This window comes from Oncorhynchus clarkii, chromosome 10, assembly GCF_045791955.1.
Source record: "Oncorhynchus clarkii lewisi isolate Uvic-CL-2024 chromosome 10, UVic_Ocla_1.0, whole genome shotgun sequence".
In the NCBI taxonomy this organism is placed as follows: domain Eukaryota; kingdom Metazoa; phylum Chordata; class Actinopteri; order Salmoniformes; family Salmonidae; genus Oncorhynchus; species Oncorhynchus clarkii.
This window is the reverse complement of record NC_092156.1, coordinates 3379901-3403311: the sequence shown is the minus strand read 5'-3', so window position 1 is coordinate 3403311 and position 23411 is coordinate 3379901. Positions and strand designations below refer to the sequence as shown.

General features: G+C 49.0%; 1 protein-coding gene across 1 annotated transcript in view; it reads left to right on the top strand.

The window, feature by feature from the left end:
• LOC139417919 (neurobeachin-like) overlaps positions 1 to 23411 on the top strand; it is a 278963-nt gene that overhangs the window by 136572 nt on the left and 118980 nt on the right. The window contains exons 17-20 of the mRNA XM_071166910.1: positions 16853 to 16915; positions 17360 to 17457; positions 19124 to 19216; positions 22467 to 22575. Of these exons, the coding sequence (XP_071023011.1) occupies positions 16853 to 16915; positions 17360 to 17457; positions 19124 to 19216; positions 22467 to 22575 (363 nt within the window). The remainder of the gene's footprint in view (positions 1 to 16852; positions 16916 to 17359; positions 17458 to 19123; positions 19217 to 22466; positions 22576 to 23411) is intronic.

The following is a 23411-nucleotide window of genomic DNA, read 5'->3' as shown; positions in this document are numbered from 1 at the left end:
ACCGTCTACTCTGAGAACGTCCAACACACACCGTCTACTCAGAGAACACACACCATCTACTCTGAGAACACACACCGTCTACACTGAGAACACACACCGTCTACTCTGAGAACACACACCGTCTACTCTGAGAACACACACTGTCTACTCTGAGAACACACACCGTCTACTCTGAGAACATCCAACACACACCATCTACACTGAGAACATCCAACACACACCGTCTACACTGAGAACGTCCAACACACACCGTCTACACTGAGAACGTCCAACACACACCGTCTACACTGAGAACACACAACGTCTACACTGAGAATATCCAACACACACCATCTACTCTAAGAACATCCAACACACACCATCTACACTGAGAACACACACCGTCTACTCTGAGAACATCCAACACACACCGTCTACTCTGAGAACACACACCGTCTACTCTGAGAACACACACCGTCTACTCTGAGAACACACACCGTCTACTCTGAGAACACACACCTTCTACTCTGAGAACACACACCGTCTACTCTGAGAACATCCAACACACACCGTCTACTCTGAGAACACACACCGTCTACTCTGAGAACGTCCAACACACACCGTCTACTCTGAGAACACACACCATCTACTCTGAGAACACACACCATCTACTCTGAGAACACACACCGTCTACTGTGAGAACGTCCAACACACACCGTCTACTCTGAGAACACACACCGTCTACTCTGAGAACACACACCGTCTACTCTGAGAACATCCAACACACACCATCTACACTGAGAACATCCAACACACACCGTCTACACGGAGAACGTCCAACACACACCGTCTACACTGAGAACGTCCAACACACCGTCTACTCAGAGAACACACACCATCTACTCTGAGAACACACACCGTCTACTCTGAGAACACACACCGTCTACTCTGAGAACACACACCGTCTACACTGAGAACACACAACGTCTACTCTGAGAACGTCCAACACACACCGTCTATACTGAGAACACACACCGTCTACTCTGAGAACATCCAACACACACCGTCTACACTGAGAACGTCCAACACACACCGTCTACTCTGTGAACACACACCGTCTACTCTGAGAACATCCAACACACACCGTCTACTCTGAGAACATCCAACACACACCGTCTACTCTGAGAACACACACCGTCCACTCTAAGAACGTCCAACACACACCGTCTACTCTGAGAACACACACCGTCTACTCTGAGAACACGCACCGTCTATACTGAGAACGTCCAACACACACCGTCTATACTGGGAACGTCCAACACACACCGTCTACTCTGAGAACACACACCGTCTACTCTGAGAACGTCCAACACACACCGTCTACTCTGAGAACACACACCGTCTACTCAGAGAACACACACCATCTACTCTGAGAACACACACCGTCTACACTGAGAACACACACCGTCTACTCTGAGAACACACACTGTCTACTCTGAGAACACACACTGTCTACTCTGAGAACACACACCGTCTACTCTGAGAACATCCAACACACACCATCTACAATGAGTACATCCAACACACACCGTCTACACTGAGAACGTCCAACACACACCGTCTACACTGAGAACGTCCAACACACACCGTCTACTCAGAGAACACACACCATCTACTCTGAGAACACACACCGTCTACTCTGAGAACACACACCGTCTACTCTGAGAACACACACCGTCTACACTGAGAACACACAACGTCTACACTGAGAACATCCAACACACACCATCTACTCTAAGAACATCCAACACACACCGTCTACACTGAGAACACACACCGTCTACTCTGAGAACATCCAACACACACCGTCTACTCTGAGAACACACACCGTCTACTCTGAGAACGTCCAACACACACCGTCTACTCTGAGAACACACACCGTCTACTCTGAGAACATCCAACACACACCGTCTACTCTCAGAACATCCAACACACACCGTCTACTCTGAGAACATCCAACACACACCGTCTACTCTGAGAACACACACCGTCTACTCTGAGAACGTCCAACACACACCGTCTACTCTGAGAACACACACCATCTACTCTGAGAACACACACCATCTACTCTGAGAACACAAACCGTCTACTCTGAGAACACACACCGTCTACTCTGAGAACACACACCGTCTACTCTGAGAACACACACCATCTACTCTGAGAACACACACCGTCTACACTGAGAACACACACCGTCTACTCTGAGAACACACACCGTCTACTCTGAGAACACACACCGTCTACTCTGAGAACACACACCGTCTACTCTGAGAACATCCAACACACACCATCTACACTGAGAACATCCAACACACACCGTCTACACTGAGAACGTCCAACACACACCGTCTACACTGAAAACGTCCAACACACACCGTCTACACTGAGAACACACAACGTCTACACTGAGAATATCCAACACACACCATCTACTCTAAGAACATCCAACACACACCATCTACACTGAGAACACACACCGTCTACTCTGAGAACATCCAACACACACCGTCTACTCTGAGAACACACACCGTCTACTCTGAGAACAGACACCGTCTACTCTGAGAACACACACCGTCTACTCTGAGAACACACACCTTCTACTCTGAGAACACACACCGTCTACTCTGAGAACATCCAACACACACCGTCTACTCTGAGAACACACACCGTCTACTCTGAGAACGTCCAACACACACCGTCTACTCTGAGAACACACACCATCTACTCTGAGAACACACACCATCTACTCTGAGAACACACACCGTCTACTCTGAGAACGTCCAACACACACCGTCTACTCTGAGAACACACACCGTCTACTCTGAGAACACACACTGTCTACTCTGAGAACATCCAACACACACCATCTACACTGAGAACATCCAACACACACCGTCTACACTGAGAACGTCCAACACACACCGTCTACACTGAGAACGTCCAACACACACCGTCTACTCAGAGAACACACACCATCTACTCTGAGAACACACACCGTCTACTCTGAGAACACACACCGTCTACTCTGAGAACATCCAACACACACCATCTACAATGAGTACATCCAACACACACCGTCTACACTGAGAACGTCCAACACACACCGTCTACACTGAGAACGTCCAACACACACCGTCTACTCAGAGAACACACACCATCTACTCTGAGAACACACACCGTCTACTCTGAGAACACACACCGTCTACTCTGAGAACACACACCGTCTACACTGAGAACACACAACGTCTACACTGAGAACATCCAACACACACCATCTACTCTAAGAACATCCAACACACACCGTCTACACTGAGAACACACACCGTCTACTCTGAGAACATCCAACACACACCGTCTACTCTGAGAACACACACCGTCTACTCTGAGAACGTCCAACACACACCGTCTACTCTGAGAACACACACCGTCTACTCTGAGAACATCCAACACACACCGTCTACTCTCAGAACATCCAACACACACCGTCTACTCTGAGAACATCCAACACACACCGTCTACTCTGAGAACACACACCGTCTACTCTGAGAACGTCCAACACACACCGTCTACTCTGAGAACACACACCATCTACTCTGAGAACACACACCATCTACTCTGAGAACACAAACCGTCTACTCTGAGAACACACACCGTCTACTCTGAGAACACACACCGTCTACTCTGAGAACACACACCATCTACTCTGAGAACACACACCGTCTACACTGAGAACACACACCGTCTACTCTGAGAACACACACCATCTACTCTGAGAACACACACCGTCTACACTGAGAACACACACCGTCTACTCTGAGAACACACACCGTCTACTCTGAGAACACACACCGTCTACTCTGAGAACACACACCGTCTACTCTGAGAACATCCAACACACACCATCTACACTGAGAACATCCAACACACACCGTCTACACTGAGAACGTCCAACACACACCGTCTACACTGAGAACGTCCAACACACACCGTCTACACTGAGAACACACAACGTCTACACTGAGAATATCCAACACACACCATCTACTCTAAGAACATCCAACACACACCATCTACACTGAGAACACACACCGTCTACTCTGAGAACATCCAACACACACCGTCTACTCTGAGAACACACACCGTCTACTCTGAGAACACACACCGTCTACTCTGAGAACACACACCGTCTACTCTGAGAACACACACCTTCTACTCTGAGAACACACACCGTCTACTCTGAGAACATCCAACACACACCGTCTACTCTGAGAACACACACCGTCTACTCTGAGAACGTCCAACACACACCGTCTACTCTGAGAACACACACCATCTACTCTGAGAACACACACCGTCTACTCTGAGAACACACACCTTCTACTCTGAGAACACACACCGTCTACTCTGAGAACATCCAACACACACCGTCTACTCTGAGAACACACACCGTCTACTCTGAGAACGTCCAACACACACCGTCTACTCTGAGAACACACACCATCTACTCTGAGAACACACACCATCTACTCTGAGAACACACACCGTCTACTCTGAGAACGTCCAACACACACCGTCTACTCTGAGAACACACACCGTCTACTCTGAGAACACACACTGTCTACTCTGAGAACATCCAACACACACCATCTACACTGAGAACATCCAACACACACCGTCTACACTGAGAACGTCCAACACACACCGTCTACACTGAGAACGTCCAACACACACCGTCTACTCAGAGAACACACACCATCTACTCTGAGAACACACACCGTCTACTCTGAGAACACACACCGTCTACTCTGAGAACACACACCGTCTACACTGAGAACACACAACGTCTACTCTGAGAACGTCCAACACACACCGTCTATACTGAGAACACACACCGTCTACTCTGAGAACATCCAACACACACCGTCTACACTGAGAACGTCCAACACACACCGTCTACTCTGAGAACACACACCGTCTACTCTGAGAACATCCAACACACACCGTCTACTCTGAGAACATCCAACACACACTGTCTACTCTGAGAACACACACCGTCCACTCTAAGAACGTCCAACACACACCGTCTACTCTGAGAACACACACCGTCCACTCTGAGAACATCCAACACACACCGTCTACACTGAGAATGTCCAACACACACCGTCTATACTGAGAATGTCCAACACACACCGTCTACTCTGAGAACATCCAACACACACCGTCTACTCTGAGAACACACACCGTCTACTCTGAGAACACACACCGTCTATACTGAGAACGTCCAACACACACCGTCTATTCTGAGAACACACACCGTCTACTCTGAGAACACGCACCGTCTATACTGAGAACGTCCAACACACACCGTCTATACTGGGAACGTCCAACACACACCGTCTACTCTGAGAACACACACCGCCTACTCTGAGAACATCCAACACACACCGTCTACTCTGAGAACACACACCGTCTACTTTGAGAACGTCCAACACACACCGTCTACTCTGAGAACACACACCGTCTACTCAGAGAACACACACCATCTACTCTGAGAACACACACCGTCTACACTGAGAACACACACCGTCTACTCTGAGAACACACACCGTCTACTCTGAGAACACACACCGTCTACTCTGAGAACACACACCGTCTACTCTGAGAACATCCAACACACACCATCTACAATGAGTACATCCAACACACACCGTCTACACTGAGAACGTCCAACACACACCGTCTACTCAGAGAACACACACCATCTACTCTGAGAACATCCAACACACACCGTCTACTCTGAGAACACACACCGTCTACTCTGAGAACACGCACCGTCTATACTGAGAACGTCCAACACACACCGTCTATACTGGGAACGTCCAACACACACCGTCTACTCTGAGAACACACACCGTCTACTCTGAGAACATCCAACACACACCGTCTACTCTGAGAACACACACCGTCTACTCTGAGAACGTCCAACACACACCGTCTACTCAGGGAACACACACCGTCTACTCAGAGAACACACACCATCTACTCTGAGAACACACACCGTCTACACTGAGAACACACACCGTCTACTCTGAGAACACACACCGTCTACTCTGAGAACACACACCGTCTACTCTGAGAACATCCAACACACACCATCTACAATGAGTACATCCAACACACACCGTCTACACTGAGAACGTCCAACACACACCGTCTACACTGAGAACGTCCAACACACACCGTCTACTCAGAGAACACACACCATCTACTCTGAGAACACACACCGTCTACTCTGAGAACACACACCGTCTACTCTGAGAACACACACCGTCTACACTGAGAACACACAACGTCTACACTGAGAACATCCAACACACACCATCTACTCTAAGAACATCCAACACACACCGTCTACACTGAGAACACACACCGTCTACTCTGAGAACATCCAACACACACCGTCTACTCTGAGAACACACACCGTCTACTCTGAGAACGTCCAACACACACCGTCTACTCTGAGAACACACACCGTCTACTCTGAGAACATCCAACACACACCGTCTACTCTGAGAACATCCAACACACACCGTCTACTCTGAGAACATCCAACACACACCGTCTACTCTGAGAACACACACCGTCTACTCTGAGAACGTCCAACACACACCGTCTACTCTGAGAACACACACCATCTACTCTGAGAACACACACCATCTACTCTGAGAACACAAACCGTCTACTCTGAGAACATCCAACACACACCATCTACAATGAGAACATCCAACACACACCGTCTACACTGAGAACGTCCAACACACACCGTCTACACTGAGAACGTCCAACACACACCGTCTACTCTAAGAACATCCAACACACACCGTCTACACTGAGAACACACACCGTCTACTCTGAGAACATCCAACACACACCGTCTACTCTGAGAACACACACCGTCTACTCTGAGAACATCCAACACACACCGTCTACTCTGAGAACACACACCGTCTACTCTGAGAACGTCCAACACACACCGTCTACTCTGAGAACACACACCATCTACTCTGAGAACACACACCGTCTACTCTGAGAACACACACCGTCTACTCTGAGAACACACACCATCTACTCTGAGAACATCCAACACACACCGTCTACTCTGAGAACACACACCGTCTACTCTGAGAACACACACCGTCTACTCTGAGAACACACACCGTCTACTCTGAGAACATCCAACACACACCGTCTACTCTGCGAACACACACCGTCTACTCTGAGAACGTCCAACACACACCGTCTACTCTGAGAACACACACCATCTACTCTGAGAACACACACCGTCTACTCTGAGAACGTCCAACACACACCGTCTACTCAGAGAACACACACCATCTACTCTGAGAACACACACCGTCTACACTGAGAACACACACCGTCTACTCTGAGAACACACACCGTCTACTCTGAGAACACACACCGTCTACTCTGAGAACACACACCGTCTACTCTGAGAACATCCAACACACACCATCTACACTGAGAACATCCAACACACACCGTCTACACTGAGAACGTCCAACACACACCGTCTACACTGAGAACGTCCAACACACACCGTCTACTCTGAGAACACACACCGTCTACTCTGAGAACATCCAACACACACCATCTACACTGAGAACATCCAACACACACCGTCTACACTGAGAACGTCCAACACACACCGTCTACACTGAGAACGTCCAACACACACCGTCTACACTGAGAACACACAACGTCTACACTGAGAATATCCAACACACACCATCTACTCTAAGAACATCCAACACACACCATCTACACTGAGAACACACACCGTCTACTCTGAGAACATCCAACACACACCGTCTACTCTGAGAACACACACCGTCTACTCTGAGAACACACACCGTCTACTCTGAGAACACACACCGTCTACTCTGAGAACACACACCTTCTACTCTGAGAACACACACCGTCTACTCTGAGAACATCCAACACACACCGTCTACTCTTAGAACACACACCGTCTACTCTGAGAACGTCCAACACACACCGTCTACTCTGAGAACACACACCATCTACTCTGAGAACACACACCATCTACTCTGAGAACACACACCGTCTACTCTGAGAACGTCCAACACACACCGTCTACTCTGAGAACACACACCGTCTACTCTGAGAACACACACCGTCTACTCTGAGAACATCCAACACACACCATCTACACTGAGAACATCCAACACACACCGTCTACACTGAGAACGTCCAACACACACCGTCTACACTGAGAACGTCCAACACACACCGTCTACTCAGAGAACACACACCATCTACTCTGAGAACACACACCGTCTACTCTGAGAACACACACCGTCTACACTGAGAACACACAACGTCTACTCTGAGAACGTCCAACACACACCGTCTATACTGAGAACACACACCGTCTACTCTGAGAACATCCAACACACACCGTCTACACTGAGAACGTCCAACACACACCGTCTACTCTGAGAACACACACCGTCTACTCTGAGAACATCCAACACACACCGTCTACTCTGAGAACATCCAACACACACCGTCTACTCTGAGAACACACACCGTCCACTCTAAGAACGTCCAACACACACCGTCTACTCTGAGAACACACACCGTCCACTCTGAGAACATCCAACACACACCGTCTACACTGAGAATGTCCAACACACACCGTCTATACTGAGAATGTCCAACACACACCGTCTACTCTGAGAACATCCAACACACACCGTCTACTCTGAGAACACACACCGTCTACTCTGAGAACACACACCGTCTATACTGAGAACGTCCAACACACACCGTCTACACTGAGAACACACACCGTCTACTCTGAGAACACGCACCGTCTATACTGAGAACGTCCAACACACACCGTCTATACTGGGAACGTCCAACACACACCGTCTACTCTGAGAACACACACCGTCTACTCTGAGAACATCCAACACACACCGTCTACTCTGAGAACACACACCGTCTACTCTGAGAACGTCCAACACACACCGTCTACTCTGAGAACACACACTGTCTCCTCAGAGAACACACACCATCTACTCTGAGAACACACACCGTCTACACTGAGAACACACACCGTCTACTCTGAGAACGTCCAACACACACCGTCTACTCTGAGAACACACACCATCTACTCTGAGAACACACACCATCTACTCTGAGAACACACACCGTCTACTCTGAGAACGTCCAACACACACCGTCTACTCAGAGAACACACACCATCTACTCTGAGAACACACACCGTCTACACTGAGAACACACACCGTCTACACTGAGAACACACACTGTCTACTCTGAGAACACACACCGTCTACTCTGAGAACACACACCGTCTGCTCTGAGAACATCCAACACACACCATCTACAATGAGTACATCCAACACACACCGTCTACACTGAGAACGTCCAACACACACCGTCTACACTGAGAACGTCCAACACACACCGTCTACTCAGAGAACACACACCATCTACTCTGAGAACACACACCGTCTACTCTGAGAACACACACCGTCTACTCTGAGAACACACACCGTCTACACTGAGAACACACACCGTCTACTCTGAGAACACACACAGTCTACTCTGAGAACACACACCGTCTACTCTGAGAACATCCAACACACACCATCTACACTGAGAACATCCAACACACACCGTCTACACTGAGAACGTCCAGCACACACCGTCTACACTGAGAACGTCCAACACACACCGTCTACTCAGAGAACACTCACCGTCTACTCAGAGAACACACACCGTCTACTCTGAGAACACACACCGTCCACTCTGAGAACGTCCAACACACACCGTCTACTCTGAGAACACACACCGTCCACTCTGAGAACATCCAACACACACCGTCTACACTGAGAATGTCCAACACACACCGTCTATACTGAGAATGTCCAACACACACCGTCTACTCTGAGAACATCCAACACACACCGTCTACTCTGAGAACACACCGTCTACTCTGAGAACACACACCGTCTATACTGAGAACGTCCAACACACACCGTCTACTCTGAGAACACACACCGTCTACTCTGAGAACACGCACCGTCTATACTGAGAACGTCCAACACACACCGTCTATACTGGGAACGTCTACTCTCCACTCCGTGGAGAACGTTCTGTTGCCTGCAACATCCTCCAGCATGACCGGTTTGGCGGTGGGTCAGTCATGGTGTGGGGTGGCATTTCTTTGGGGGGCCGCACAGCCCTCCATGTGCTCGCCAGAGGTAGCCTGACTGCCATTAGGTACCGAGATGAGATCCTCAGACCCCTTGTGAGACCATATGCTGGTGCGGTTGGCCCTGGGTTCCTCCTAATTCAAGACAATGCTAGACCTCATGTGGCTGGAGTGTGTCAGCAGTTCTTGCAAGAGGAAGGTATTGATGCTATGGACTGGCCCGCCCGTTCCCCAGACCTGTATCCAATTGAGATCATCTGGGACATCATGTCTTGCTCCATCCACCATTGGATTGCACCACAGACTGTCCAGGAGTTGGCGGATGCTTTAGTCCAGGTCTGGGAGGAGATCCCTCAGGAGACCATCCGCCACCTCATCAGGAGCATGCCCAGGCGTTGTAGGGAGGTCATACAGGCACGTGGAGGCCACACACACTGCTGAGCCTCATTTTGACTTGTTTTAAGGACATTACATCAAAGTTGGATCAGCCTGTAGTGTGGTTTTCCACTTTAATTTTGAGTGTGACTCCAAATCCAGACCTCCATGGGTTGATAAATTTGATTTCCATTGATAATTTGTGTGATTTTGTTGTCAGCACATTCAACTATGTAAAGAAAAAAGTATTTAATATGAATATTTCATTCATTCAGATCTAGGATGTGTTATTTTAGTGTTCCCTATATTTTTTTGAGCAGTGTAGTTTCCAGTTTACATAGAGTCCAGTGAAGTTCCTTGAGGGCTGTCTTGGTGTCTGTTTGAGGGGGAATGCTGTGACTATAATTGACGAGAATTCTCTTGGTAGGTAGAATTGCCAGCCCTTCCTCTTCCCAGAGAGGTGATTATCTCTGTCGGCGCGATGCTTGGAGAAGCACAGTGGCTGAACCGATCTCTGATGTCTCTCTGCAAGGCAACCCTTGCTCGATTTTTCGTCTACCTTGTTGTCAAGAGACTGGACATTGGAGAGTAGTATACTCTGGAGCGTTGAGCGATGAGCCCGTCTTTGAAGCCTGACCAGAAGGCCGCTCCATCAGCCCCTTCTGCGGCCCTGTTGTTTTGGGTCTCCGGCTGGGATCCGATCCGTTGTCCTGGGTGGTGGTCCATACAGAGGATCTGATCCGTTGTCCTGGGTGGTGGTCCATACAGAGGATCCGATCCGTTGTCCTGGGTGGTGGTCCATACAGAGGATCCGATCCGTTGTCCTGGGTGGTGGTCCATACAGAGGATCCGATCCGTTGTCCTGGGTGGTGGTCCATACAGAGGATCCGATCCGTTGTCCTGGGTGGTGGTCCATACAGAGGATCCGATCCGTTGTCCTGGGTGGTGGTCCATACAGAGGATCCAATCCGTTGTCCTGGGTGGTGGTCCATACAGAGGATCCGATCCGTTGTCCTGGGTGGTGGTCCATACAGAGGATCCGATCCGTTGTCCTGGGTGGTGGTCCATACAGAGGATCCGATCCGTTGTCCTGGGTGGTGGTCCATACAGAGGATCCGATCCGTTGTCCTGGGTGGTGGTCCAAACAGAGGATCCGATCCGTTGTCCTGGGTGGTGGTCCATACAGAGGATCCGATCCGTTGTCCTGGGTGGTGGTCCATACAGAGGATCCGATCCGTTGTCCTGGGTGGTGGTCCATACAGAGGATCCAATCCGTTGTCCTGGGTGGTGGTCCATACAGAGGATCCGATCCGTTGTCCTGGGTGGTGGTCCATACAGAGGATCCGATCCGTTGTCCTGGGTGGTGGTCCATACAGAGGATCCGATCCGTTGTCCTGGGTGGTGGTCCATACAGAGGATCCGATCCGTTGTCCTGGGTGGTGGTCCAAACAGAGGATCCGATCCGTTGTCCTGGGTGGTGGTCCATACAGAGGATCCGATCCGTTGTCCTGGGTGGTGGTCCATACAGAGGATCCGATCCGTTGTCCTGGGTGGTGGTCCATACAGAGGATCCGATCCGTTGTCCTGGGTGGTGGACCAAACAGAGGATCCGATCCGTTGTCCTGGGTGGTGGTCCATACAGAGGATCCGATCCGTTGTCCTGGGTGGTGGTCCATACAGAGGATCCGATCCGTTGTCCTGGGTGGTGGTCCATACAGAGGATCCGATCCGTTGTCCTGGGTGGTGGTCCATACAGAGGATCCGATCCGTTGTCCTGGGTGGTGGTCCATACAGAGGATCCGATCCGTTGTCCTGGGTGGTGGTCCATACAGAGGATCCGATCCGTTGTCCTGGGTGGTGGTCCATACAGAGGATCCGATCCGTTGTCCTGGGTGGTGGTCCATACAGAGGATCCGATCCGTTGTCCTGGGTGGTGGTCCATACAGAGGATCCGATCCGTTGTCCTGGGTGGTGGTCCATACAGAGGATCCGATCCGTTGTCCTGGGTGGTGGTCCATACAGAGGATCCGATCCGTTGTCCTCGGTGGTGGTCCATACAGAGGATCCGATCCGTTGTCCTGGGTGGTGGTCCATACAGAGGATCCGATCCGTTGTCCTGGGTGGTGGTCCATACAGAGGATCTGATCCGTTGTCCTGGGTGGTGGTCCATACAGAGGATCCGATCCGTTGTCCTGGGTGGTGGTCCATACAGAGGATCCGATCCGCTGTCCTGAGTGGTGGTCCATACAGAGGATCTGATCCGTTGTCCTGGGTGGTGGTCCATACAGAGGATCTGATCCATTGTCCAATGTTATCATTGACCTTTCCGATACGTAGTTCTGTTCTTGGGCACCATAAAGCTCTGTGATGAAGACATAATATTTTTCATGTCACTCCTCCTCTCTAATCCTCTCTTCTCTCCACTCTCTCCCCCTCTCTCTCCTCCTCTCTCTCCTCCTCTCTCTTCTCTCTCTTCTCTCTCTTCTCCTCTCTCTTCTCCTCTCTCTCCTCCTCTCTCTCCTCCTCTCTCTTCTCTCCCACTCTCTCTCTCTCTCTCTGTCTCTCTCTCTCTCTCTCTCTCTCCCACTCTCTCTCCTCTGCTCTCTCCTCCGCTCTCTTCTCCTCTCTCCTCCTCTCTCTCCTCCTCTCTCTTCTCCTCTCTCTTTCCTCTCCCTCCTCCTCTCTCTCCTCCTCTCTCTCTCTCTCCTCCTCTCTCTTCTCCTCCTCTCTCTCCTCCTCTCTCTCTCTCTCCCACTTTCTCTCCTCCTCTCTATCCTCCTCTCTCTTCTCCTCTCTCCTCCTCTATCTCCTACTATCTCTCTCTCTCTCTCTCTCTCTCTCTCCCACTCTCTCTCCTCCTCTCTCTCATCCTCTCTCTTCTCCTCTCTCCTCCTCTCTCTTCTCCTCTCTCTTCTCCTCTCTCTTCTCCTCTCTCTTCTCCTCTCTCTCCTCCTCTCTCTTCTCCTCTCTCTCCTCCTCCTCTCTCTCCTCCTCTCTCTTCTCCACTCTCTCCTCCTCTCTCTCCTCCTCTCTCTTCTCCTCTCTCCTCCTCTCTCTTCTCCTCTCTCTTCTCCTCTCTCTTCTCCTCTCTCTCCTCCTCTCTCTTCTCCTCTCTCTCCTCCTCTCTCTCCTCCTCTCTCTTCTCCTCTCTCTTCTCCTCTCTCTCCTCCTCTCTCTCCTCCTCTCTCTCCTCCTCTCTCTCATCCTCTCTCTTCTCCTCTCTCTTCTCCTCTCTCTTCTCCTCTCTCTCCTCCTCTCTCTTCTCCTCTCTCTCCTCCTCCTCTCTCTCCTCCTCTCTCTCATCCTCTCTCTTCTCCTCTCTCTCATCCTCTCTCTTCTCCTCTCTCTCCTCCTCTCTCTCATCCTCTCTCTTCTCCTCTCTCTCCTCCTCTCTCTTCTCCTCTCTCTCCTCCTCTCTCTCCTCCTCTCTCTTCTCCTCTCTCTCCTCCTCTCTCTCCTCCTCTCTCTTCTCCTCTCTCTTCTCCTCTCTCTTCTCCTCTCTCTCCTCCTCTCTCTCCTCCTCTCTCTTCTCCTCTCTCTCCTCCTCTCTCTCCTCCTCTCTCTCCTCCTCTCTCTTCTCCTCTCTCTCCTCCTCTCTCTCATCCTCTCTCTTCTCCTCTCTCTCCTCCTCTCTCTTCTCCTCTCTCTCCTCCTCCTCTCTCTCCTCCTCTCTCTCATCCTCTCTCTCATCCTCTCTCTTCTCTCTCTCCTCCTCTCTCTCATCCTCTCTCTTCTCCTCTCTCTTCTCCTCTCTCCTCCTCTCTCTTCTCCTCTCTCTCCTCCTCTCTCTCCTCCTCTCTCTCCTCCACTCTCTTCTCCTCTCTCTTCTCCTCTCTCTCCTCCTCTCTCTTCTCCTCCACTCTCTTCTCCTCTCTCTCCTCCTCTCTCTTCTCCACTCTCTTCTCCTCTCTCTCCTCCTCTCTCTCCTCCTCTCTCTCCTCCTCTCTCTCCTCCTCTCTCTTCTCCTCTCTCTCCTCCTCCTCTCTCTTCTCCTCCTCTCTCCTCCTCTCTCCTCCTCCTCTCCTCCTCCTCTCTCTCCTCCTCCTCTCTCCTCCTCCTCTCTCTCCTCCTCTCTCTTCTCCTCTCTCTCCTCCTCTCTCTCTCCTCCTCTCTCTCCTCCTCTCTCTCCTCCTCTCTCTCCTCCTCTCTCTCCTCCTCCACTCTCTTCTCCTCTCTCTCCTCCTCTCTCTTCTCCACTCTCTTCTCCTCTCTCTCCTCCTCTCTCTCCTCCTCTCTCTCCTCCTCTCTCTTCTCCTCTCTCTCCTCCTCCTCTCTCTTCTCCTCTCTCTCCTCCTCCTCTCTCTCCTCCTCTCTCTTCTCCTCTCTCTCCTCCTCCTCTCTCTCCTCCTCTCTCCTCCTCTCTCTCTCTGTTGGTTTGTTTACTCTGTTTGTTCGTCTCAAGCCCCCTGGGGGGGTTCTGGGTAATCGGAGGTGTGAAGAATTGTATTATGGACCAGTGCTCTAAAAAGTATGTGTGTGTGTGTTTGTGTTTGTGTGTGTGTGTGTGTGTGCGATACAGTGTGTGTGTGTTGTTGACAGGAAGTGGTTAATATGGTTGCCAAGCAACGCCTCTCATCTGTTAAAAATCATTTTCACTTTATCCCTCTTTCCCCCCTTTTGACTTTTTCATTGTTGTTTCTGGTGAATCATGTCTCTCTCTCCGTCCTCTGTAGCCGCGGGCGTTTTAAAAACGCAAACAGTAAACACACATATGTGATACGGGTTGTGACAACATTTTCATAAATGTAATTGTTTCCACTCTGAGATGCCTAGGGCTTTATTTTTTATTGAACCTTTATGTAAAAACAAGTTCTTGTTTACAATCACGGCCCTGTGGGACTCCCAATCACGGCCCTGTGGGACTCCCAATCACGGCCCTGTGGGACTCCCAATCACGGCCCTGTGGGACTCCCAATCACGGCCCTATGGGACTCCCAATCACGGCCCTGTGGGACTCCCAATCACGGCCCTATGGGACTCCCAATCACGGCCCTGTGGGACTCCCAATCACGGCCCTGTGGGACTCCCAATCACGGCCCTGTGGGACTCCCAATCACGGCCCTGTGGGACTCCCAATCACGGCCCTGTGGGACTCCCAATCACGGCCCTGTGGGACTCCCAATCACGGCCCTATGGGACTCCCAATCACGGCCCTGTGGGACTCCCAATCACGGCCCTATGGGACTCCCAATCACGGCCCTATGGGACTCCCAATCACGGCCCTATGGGACTCCCAATCACGGCCCTATGGGACTCCCAATCACGGCCCTGTGGGACTCCCAATCACGGCCCTGTGGGACTCCCAATCACGGCCTTTTGGGACTCCCAATCACGGCCCTATGGGACTCCCAATCACGGCCCTATGGGACTCCCAATCACGGCCCTATGGGACTCCCAATAACGGCCTTTTGGGACTCCAAATCACGGCCCTATGGGACTCCCAATCACGGCCCTATGGGACTCCCAATCACGGCCCTATGGGACTCCCAATCACGGCCCTATGGGACTCCCAATCACGGCCCTATGGGACTCCCAATCACGGCCCTGTGGGACTCTCAATCACGGCCCTATGGGACTACCAATCACGGCCCTATGGGACTCCCAATCACGGCCGGACGAGATACAGCCTGGATTCGAACCAGGGTCTGTAGTAGGGTGTCTGCAAATCAAATTGTTTCAACTAATTATTATTAAGTAACTTTTTTTCCACAGCCTTTTTTTTTTTACTCAACTTTTAGGTCCAAGTGTTACCCGAACAAATAAATTATTAATAAATATGAATAAATATATATATTATAATAAATCAAATAAATATATCTCCAAGTTGAGAAAACGTAAGAAAAAAATCAGTAAATTTTAAAAGTGTCTTGTCTCACATATTCATTCAACTATTTTAGCATTTTATCAAAAAAATGACTGGTCACACAAACAGTGCTTTTAACATCCAACTTACATATTTGACACACGTTGACATCAATTATTTTTATTGTGCGTGTTTATTTATACAGTCATTAGTATTTAACATGTCCTCACCTGGGATTTGACCTCCACAACCGCTTGGTTCACAGCTATTCCAATCTTCCTGCTACGCCACTATACTATTAGTTCTTCCTCTCATCATTAATTTAATTTCTGTCTCTTTGTATTCCCCAGGATCGGGGTGTGAAGGAAGATGAGCTACAGAGCATCCTGAACTACTTGCTGACCATGCATGAGGTAAACACAACTCTCTCTTCTCTCTCTCTCTCTCTCTCTCTCTCTCTCTCTCTCTCTCTCTCTCTCTCTCTTCTCTCTCTCTCTCTCTCTCTCTCTCTCTCTCTCTCTTTAAGGGCTTTATTGGCATGGTAAACATATGTTAACATCGCCAAAGTAAGTGAAGTAGATAATAAACAAAAGTGAAATAAACAATAAAAATGAACAGTAAACATTATACTCAGAAGTTCCTAAAGAATAAAGACATTACACATGTTATATTATGTCTATATACAGTGTTGTAATAGTCTCTCTCTCTCTCTCTCTCTCTCTCTCTCTCTTTCTCTTTCTCTTTCTCTCTCTCTCTCTCTCTCTCTCTCTCTCTCTCTCTCTCTCTCTCTCTCTCTCTCTCTCTCTCTCTCTCTCTCTCTCTCTCTCTCTCTTTCTCTTTCTTTATATATTCTCCAGGATGACAATATCCATGATGTTCTTCAGTTGTTGGTGGCTCTGATGTCAGAACACCCAGCCTCCATGATCCCAGCCTTCGACCAGAGGAATGGCATACGGTATGTACACACACCACATACACACAGGTAGAGGGACAGCCAAACAGGATATGATACAGGATACAGGAACAGGATATGATACAGGATACAGGAACAGGATATGATACAGGAACAGGATATGATACAGGAACAGGAACAGGATATGATACAGGATACAGGAACAGGATCTGATACAGGAACAGGATATGATACAGGAACAGGAACAGGATATGATACAGGATACAGGAACAGGATATGATACAGGATATGATACAGGATACAGGAACAGAATATGATACATGATACAGGAACAGGATATGATACAGGATATGATACAGGATACAGGAACAGGATATGATACAGGATACAGGAACAGGATATGATAGAGGAACAGGATATGATACAGGAACAGGGACAGGATATGATACAGGATACAGGAACAGGATATGATACAGGAACAGGAACAGGATATGATACAGGATATGATACATGATACAGGAACAGGATACGATACAGGATACAGGAACAGGATATGATACAGGAACAGGAACAGGATATGATACAGGATATGATACATGATACAGGAACAGGATACGATACAGGATACAGGAACAGAATATGATACAGGATACAGGATACAGGAACAGAATATGATACAGGAACAGGATATGATACAGGAACATGATATGATACAGGATACAGGAACAGGATATGATACAGGAACAGGATATGATACAGGAACAGGATATGATACAGGTACAGGATGTGATACAGGATACAGGATATGATACAGGAACAGGATATGATACAGGAACAGGATATGATGCAGGATACAGGAACATGATATGATACAGCATACAGGAACAGGATATGATTCAGGATACAGAAACTGGATATGATACAGGATACAGGAACAGGATATGATACAGGAACAGGATATGATACATGATACAGAATATGATACAGGATATGATATTATACGGGAACAGGATATGATACAGGAACAGCTTATAATACAGAATACAGGAACAGGATATGATACAGGATATGATACATCATATGACACAGGAACATAATATGATACAGAAACAGGATATGATACAGGATATGACACAGACACAGGATATGATACAGGATACAGGATATGATACAGGATATGATACAGAAACAGGATATGATACAGGATATGATACAGAAACAGGATATGATACAGGATATGATACAGGATACAGGATATGATACAGGAACATAATATGATACTGTATAGTGCCTGGCTGACTGTTTGGTGTCTGGCTGACTGTATGGTGTCTGGCTGACTGAATGGTGTCTGGTTGACTGTATGGTGTCTGGCTGACTGTATGGTGTCTGTCTGACTGTATGGTGTCTTGCTGACTGTATGGTGTCTGGCTGACTGTATGGTGTCTGGCTGACTGTATGGTGTCTGGCTGACTGTATGGTGTCTGGCTGACTGTATGGTGTCTGGCTGACTGTATGGTGTCTGTTTGACTGTCTGACTGTATGGTGTCTGTCTGACTGTATGGTGTCTGGCTGATTATCTGACTGTCTGGTGTCTGCCTGACTGTCTGACCATATGGTGTCTGGCTGACTGTCTGACTGTATGGTGTCTGGTTGACTGTATGGTGTCTGGCTGACTATCTGGTGTCTGTCTGACTTGACTGTGTTCCAGGGTGATCTGTAAACTCCTAGCCTCTAAGACTGAGAGCATCAGAGTCCAGGCTCTCAAAGTCCTGGGATACTTCCTCAAACACCTCGGACACAAGTGAGTACCTGAATGGGTGGTTGGATGGATGGGTGGATGGATGGATGGATGGATGGGTAGATGGATGGATGGATGGATGGGTGGATGGATGGGTGGGTGGATGGATGGGTAGATGGATGGGTGGGTGGGTGGGTGGATGGATGGATGGGTGGGTGGGTGGGTGGGTGGGTGGGTGGATGGATGGGTGGGTGGATGGATGGGTGGATGGGTGGTTAGGTGTGAGTGTTTGATCGGAGCATAAGCCATTGACAATACCATGTTGGCTCCTACATTAAATAACCTTAAACGTTTAGTGAAGTCAGAATAAGGGCAGTCATGAAGGAGCCCCCATGCGTGTGGGTTGTCTCCTGTCTGCCCTGTTAAGGGTTGTCTCCTGTCTGCCCTGTTAAGGGTTGTCTCCTGTCTGCCCTGATAAGGGTTGTCTCCTGTCTGCCCTGTTAAGGGTTGTCTCCTGTCTGCCCTGTTAAGGGTTGTCTCCTGTCTGCCCTGATAAGGGTTGTCTCCTGTCTGCCATGTTAAGGGTTGTCTCCTGCTGGCCATGTTAAGGGTTGTCTCCTGTCTGCCCTGTTAAGGGTTGTCTCCTGTCTGCCCTGATAAGGGTTGTCTCCTGTCTGCCCTGTTAAGGGTTGTCTCCTGTCTGCCATGTTAAGGGTTGTCTCCTGCTGGCCATGTTAAGGGTTGTCTCCTGTCTGCCCTGTTAAGGGTTGTCTCCTGTCTGCCATGTTAAGGGTTGTCTCCTGCTGGCCATGTTAAGGGTTGTCTCCTGTCTGCCCTGTTAAGGGTTTTCTCCTGTCTGCCCTGTTAAGGGTTGTCTCCTGTCTGCCATGCGCGTGGGTTGTCTCCTGTCTGCCATGCGCGTGGGTTGTCTCCTGTCTGCCCAGTCATGAAGGAGCCCCCATGCGTGTGGGTTGTCTCCTGCTGGCCATGTTAAGGGCAGTCATGAAGGAGCTCAGCATATAGGCCCAGAGAGTTTGTGTGTTTGTTTTGAGTTAATGTGATCCTGATAGAATAATCGTTGTGACAGAACATGCTTCCTGTGAGGTAAAGCCCTGATCAGGAGCAAAGTATTCTGGGAGGGTTATTCATCAAATCTGACGTCAACGCCTGATAGCGCGATATCACAGCACAGTCCTGTGTGTGTGAGGGGGGAGGGGGGGGGGGGAGACTACATAGCCAACTAAAACAGGTCACAACTCCTGCAGCTCTGTTGCATGCTGGGTATGCACATAGTCAATGGTAGGCTTCGAGGGGACTCCTATGGCAGATACACCTATAGCTCATCTCTTGGCAGTAGTACTGTAGACTACTTTATCACTGACCTCAACCCAGAGTCTCTCAGAGCGTTCACAGTCAGCCCACTGACACCCCTATCAGACCACAGCAAAATTACAGTCTACCTGAACAGAGCAATACTCAATCATGAGGCATCGGAGCCAAAGGAACTGAGTAACATTAAGAAATACTATAGATGGAAGGAATGCAGTTTGGAAACCTACCAAAAAACAATTAGGCAACAACAAATTCAATCCCTTTTAGACAATTTCCTGGGTAAAATGTTCCACTGTAATAGTGAAGGTGTAAACTTGGCAGTAGAAAATCTTAACAGTATATTTGACTTCTCAGCTTCCCTATCAAACCTAAACATCTCAAATAGAAAACCGAAGAAAATTAACAATAATGACAAATGGTTTGATGAAGAATGTACAAATCTAAGAAAGAAATTGAGAAACCTGTCCAACCAAAAACATAGAGACCCGGAAAACCTGAGTCTACGCCTTCACTATGGTGAATCACTAAAACAATACAGAAATACACTACGGAAAAAGAAGGAACAGCATGTCAGAAATCAGCTCAATGTAATTGAAGAATCCATAGACTCTAACCACTTCTGGGAAAATTGGAAAACACTAAACAAACAACAACACGAAGAATTATCTATCCAAAATGGAGATGTGTGGGTAAACCACTTCTCCAATCTTTTTGGCTCTATAACAAAGAATAAAGAGCAAAAACATATACATGATCAAATACAGATCTTAGAATCAACTATTAAAGACGACCAGAACCCACTGGATTCTCCAATTACATTGAATGTTTATTTATTTTCCCTTTTGTACATTATTACATCACTGTATATAGACGTAGTATGACATGTGTAATGTCTTTATTCTTTAGGAACTTCTGTATGTGTAATGTTTACTGTTCATTTTAATTGTTTATTTCACTTTTGTTTATTATCTACTTCACTTGCTTTGGCAATGTTAACATATGTTTCCCATGCCAATAAAGCCCTTGAATTGAATTGGATAGGTCACCTAACATTCTCATTGACTAGTGAGGCTGGCTGGCTGGCTGGCTGGCTGGCTGGCTGGCTGGCTAGATAGATAGATAGGTCACCTAACATTCTCATTGACTAGTGGCTCAAGTGTCAGTTGAGAGTCATCCACATTCCATTCATTAATTCATCCAATCCAACTCTCTCTCTGTCACCCACTATATGCTGATGTAATGATATGCTGTCACAGTCTGAATGAGGAGGGGAGGGGAGGGGAGAGGAGATGGGAGAGGAGAGGAGGGGAGGAGATGGGAGGAGAGGAGAGGGGAGGAGATGGGAGAGGAGAGGAGGGGAGGGGAGAGGAGAGGAGATGGGAGGAGAGGAGAGGAGAGGAGAGGAGAGGTGAGGTGAGGTGAGGTGAGGTGAGGAGAGGGGAGAGGAGAGGAGAGGAGGGGAGGGGAGAGGAGAGGAGATGGGAGGAGAGGAGAGGAGAGGAGAGGGGAGGAGATGGGAGAGGAGAGGAGGGGAGGGGAGAGGAGAGGAGATGGGAGGAGATGGGAGGAGAGGAGAGGAGAGGAGAGGTGAGGTGAGGTGAGGTGAGGAGGAGAGAGGAGAGAGGAGAGGAGGAGATGGTAGAGGAGATCTCTGCTGGATGATCTGGTGTTTTGGAGTGTACGGTAGTTGTCATGGTGACGTGCTGTTGGCTGGGACAGTTGGTTGTTCTCATTTATCGCGCCCTTCATCCCCCGGTGGCCATGGTGACTGACAGCACCTCTAGCTGTCTCCTTTCTTGGCCAGGCGGTGAAAAGGCCTCTGACAGAGACAGACGGGAGGTATGTGTGTGTGTGTTGAGGATCTGATGAGTTCATCATTTCGCTATTATTTGTTACTCACTGTGACATTTGTTTTGTGTGTGTGTGCGTGTGCGTGTGTGTGTGTGTGTGTGTGTGCGTGTGTGTGTGTGTGTGTGCACAGGAGGAAAGTGGAGATCATGCACACACACAGCCTGTTCACCCTGCTGGGAGAGAGGCTGATGATCCACACCAACACCGTCAGCGTCACAACCTACAACACACTCTACGAGGTAGGTAACACGCTCTACGAGGTAGGTAACACGCTCTACGAGGTAGGTAACACGCTCTACGAGGTAGGTAACACACTCTACGAGGTAGGTAACACGCTCTACGAGGTAGGTAACACGCTCTACGAGGTAGGTAACACACTCTACGAGGTAGAGAACACACTCTAAGAGGTAGAGAACACACTCTACGAGGTAGAGAACACACTCTACGAGGTAGAGAACACACTCTACGAGACACACTCTACGAGGTAGAGAACACACTCTACGAGGTAGGGAACACGCTCTACGAGGTAGGGAACACACTCTACGAGGTAGAGAACACACTCTACGAGACACACTCTACGAGGTAGAGAACACACTCTACGAGGTAGAGAACACGCTCTACGATGTAGGGAACACGCTCTACGAGGTAGGTAACACGCTCTACGAGGTAGGTAACACGCTCTTCGAGGTAGGGAACACGCTCTACGAGGTAGGGAACCCACACTACGAGTTAGATAACACACTCTACGAGGTAGAGAACACACTCTACGAGGTAGGGAACACAGTACGAGGTAGGGTACACACTACGAGGTAGGGTACACACACTACGAGGTAGGGTTCACACTACGAGGTAGGGTACACACACTACGAGGTAGGGTACACGCTCTACGAGGTAGAGAACACGCTCTACGAGGTAAACACGCTCTATGAGGTAGAGAACACGCTCTACGAGGTAGAGAACACACTCTACGAGGTAGAGAACACACACTACGAGTTAGAGAACACACTTTACGAGGTAGGGAACACACTCTACGAGGTAGAGAACACACTCTACGAGGTAGGGAACACGCACTACG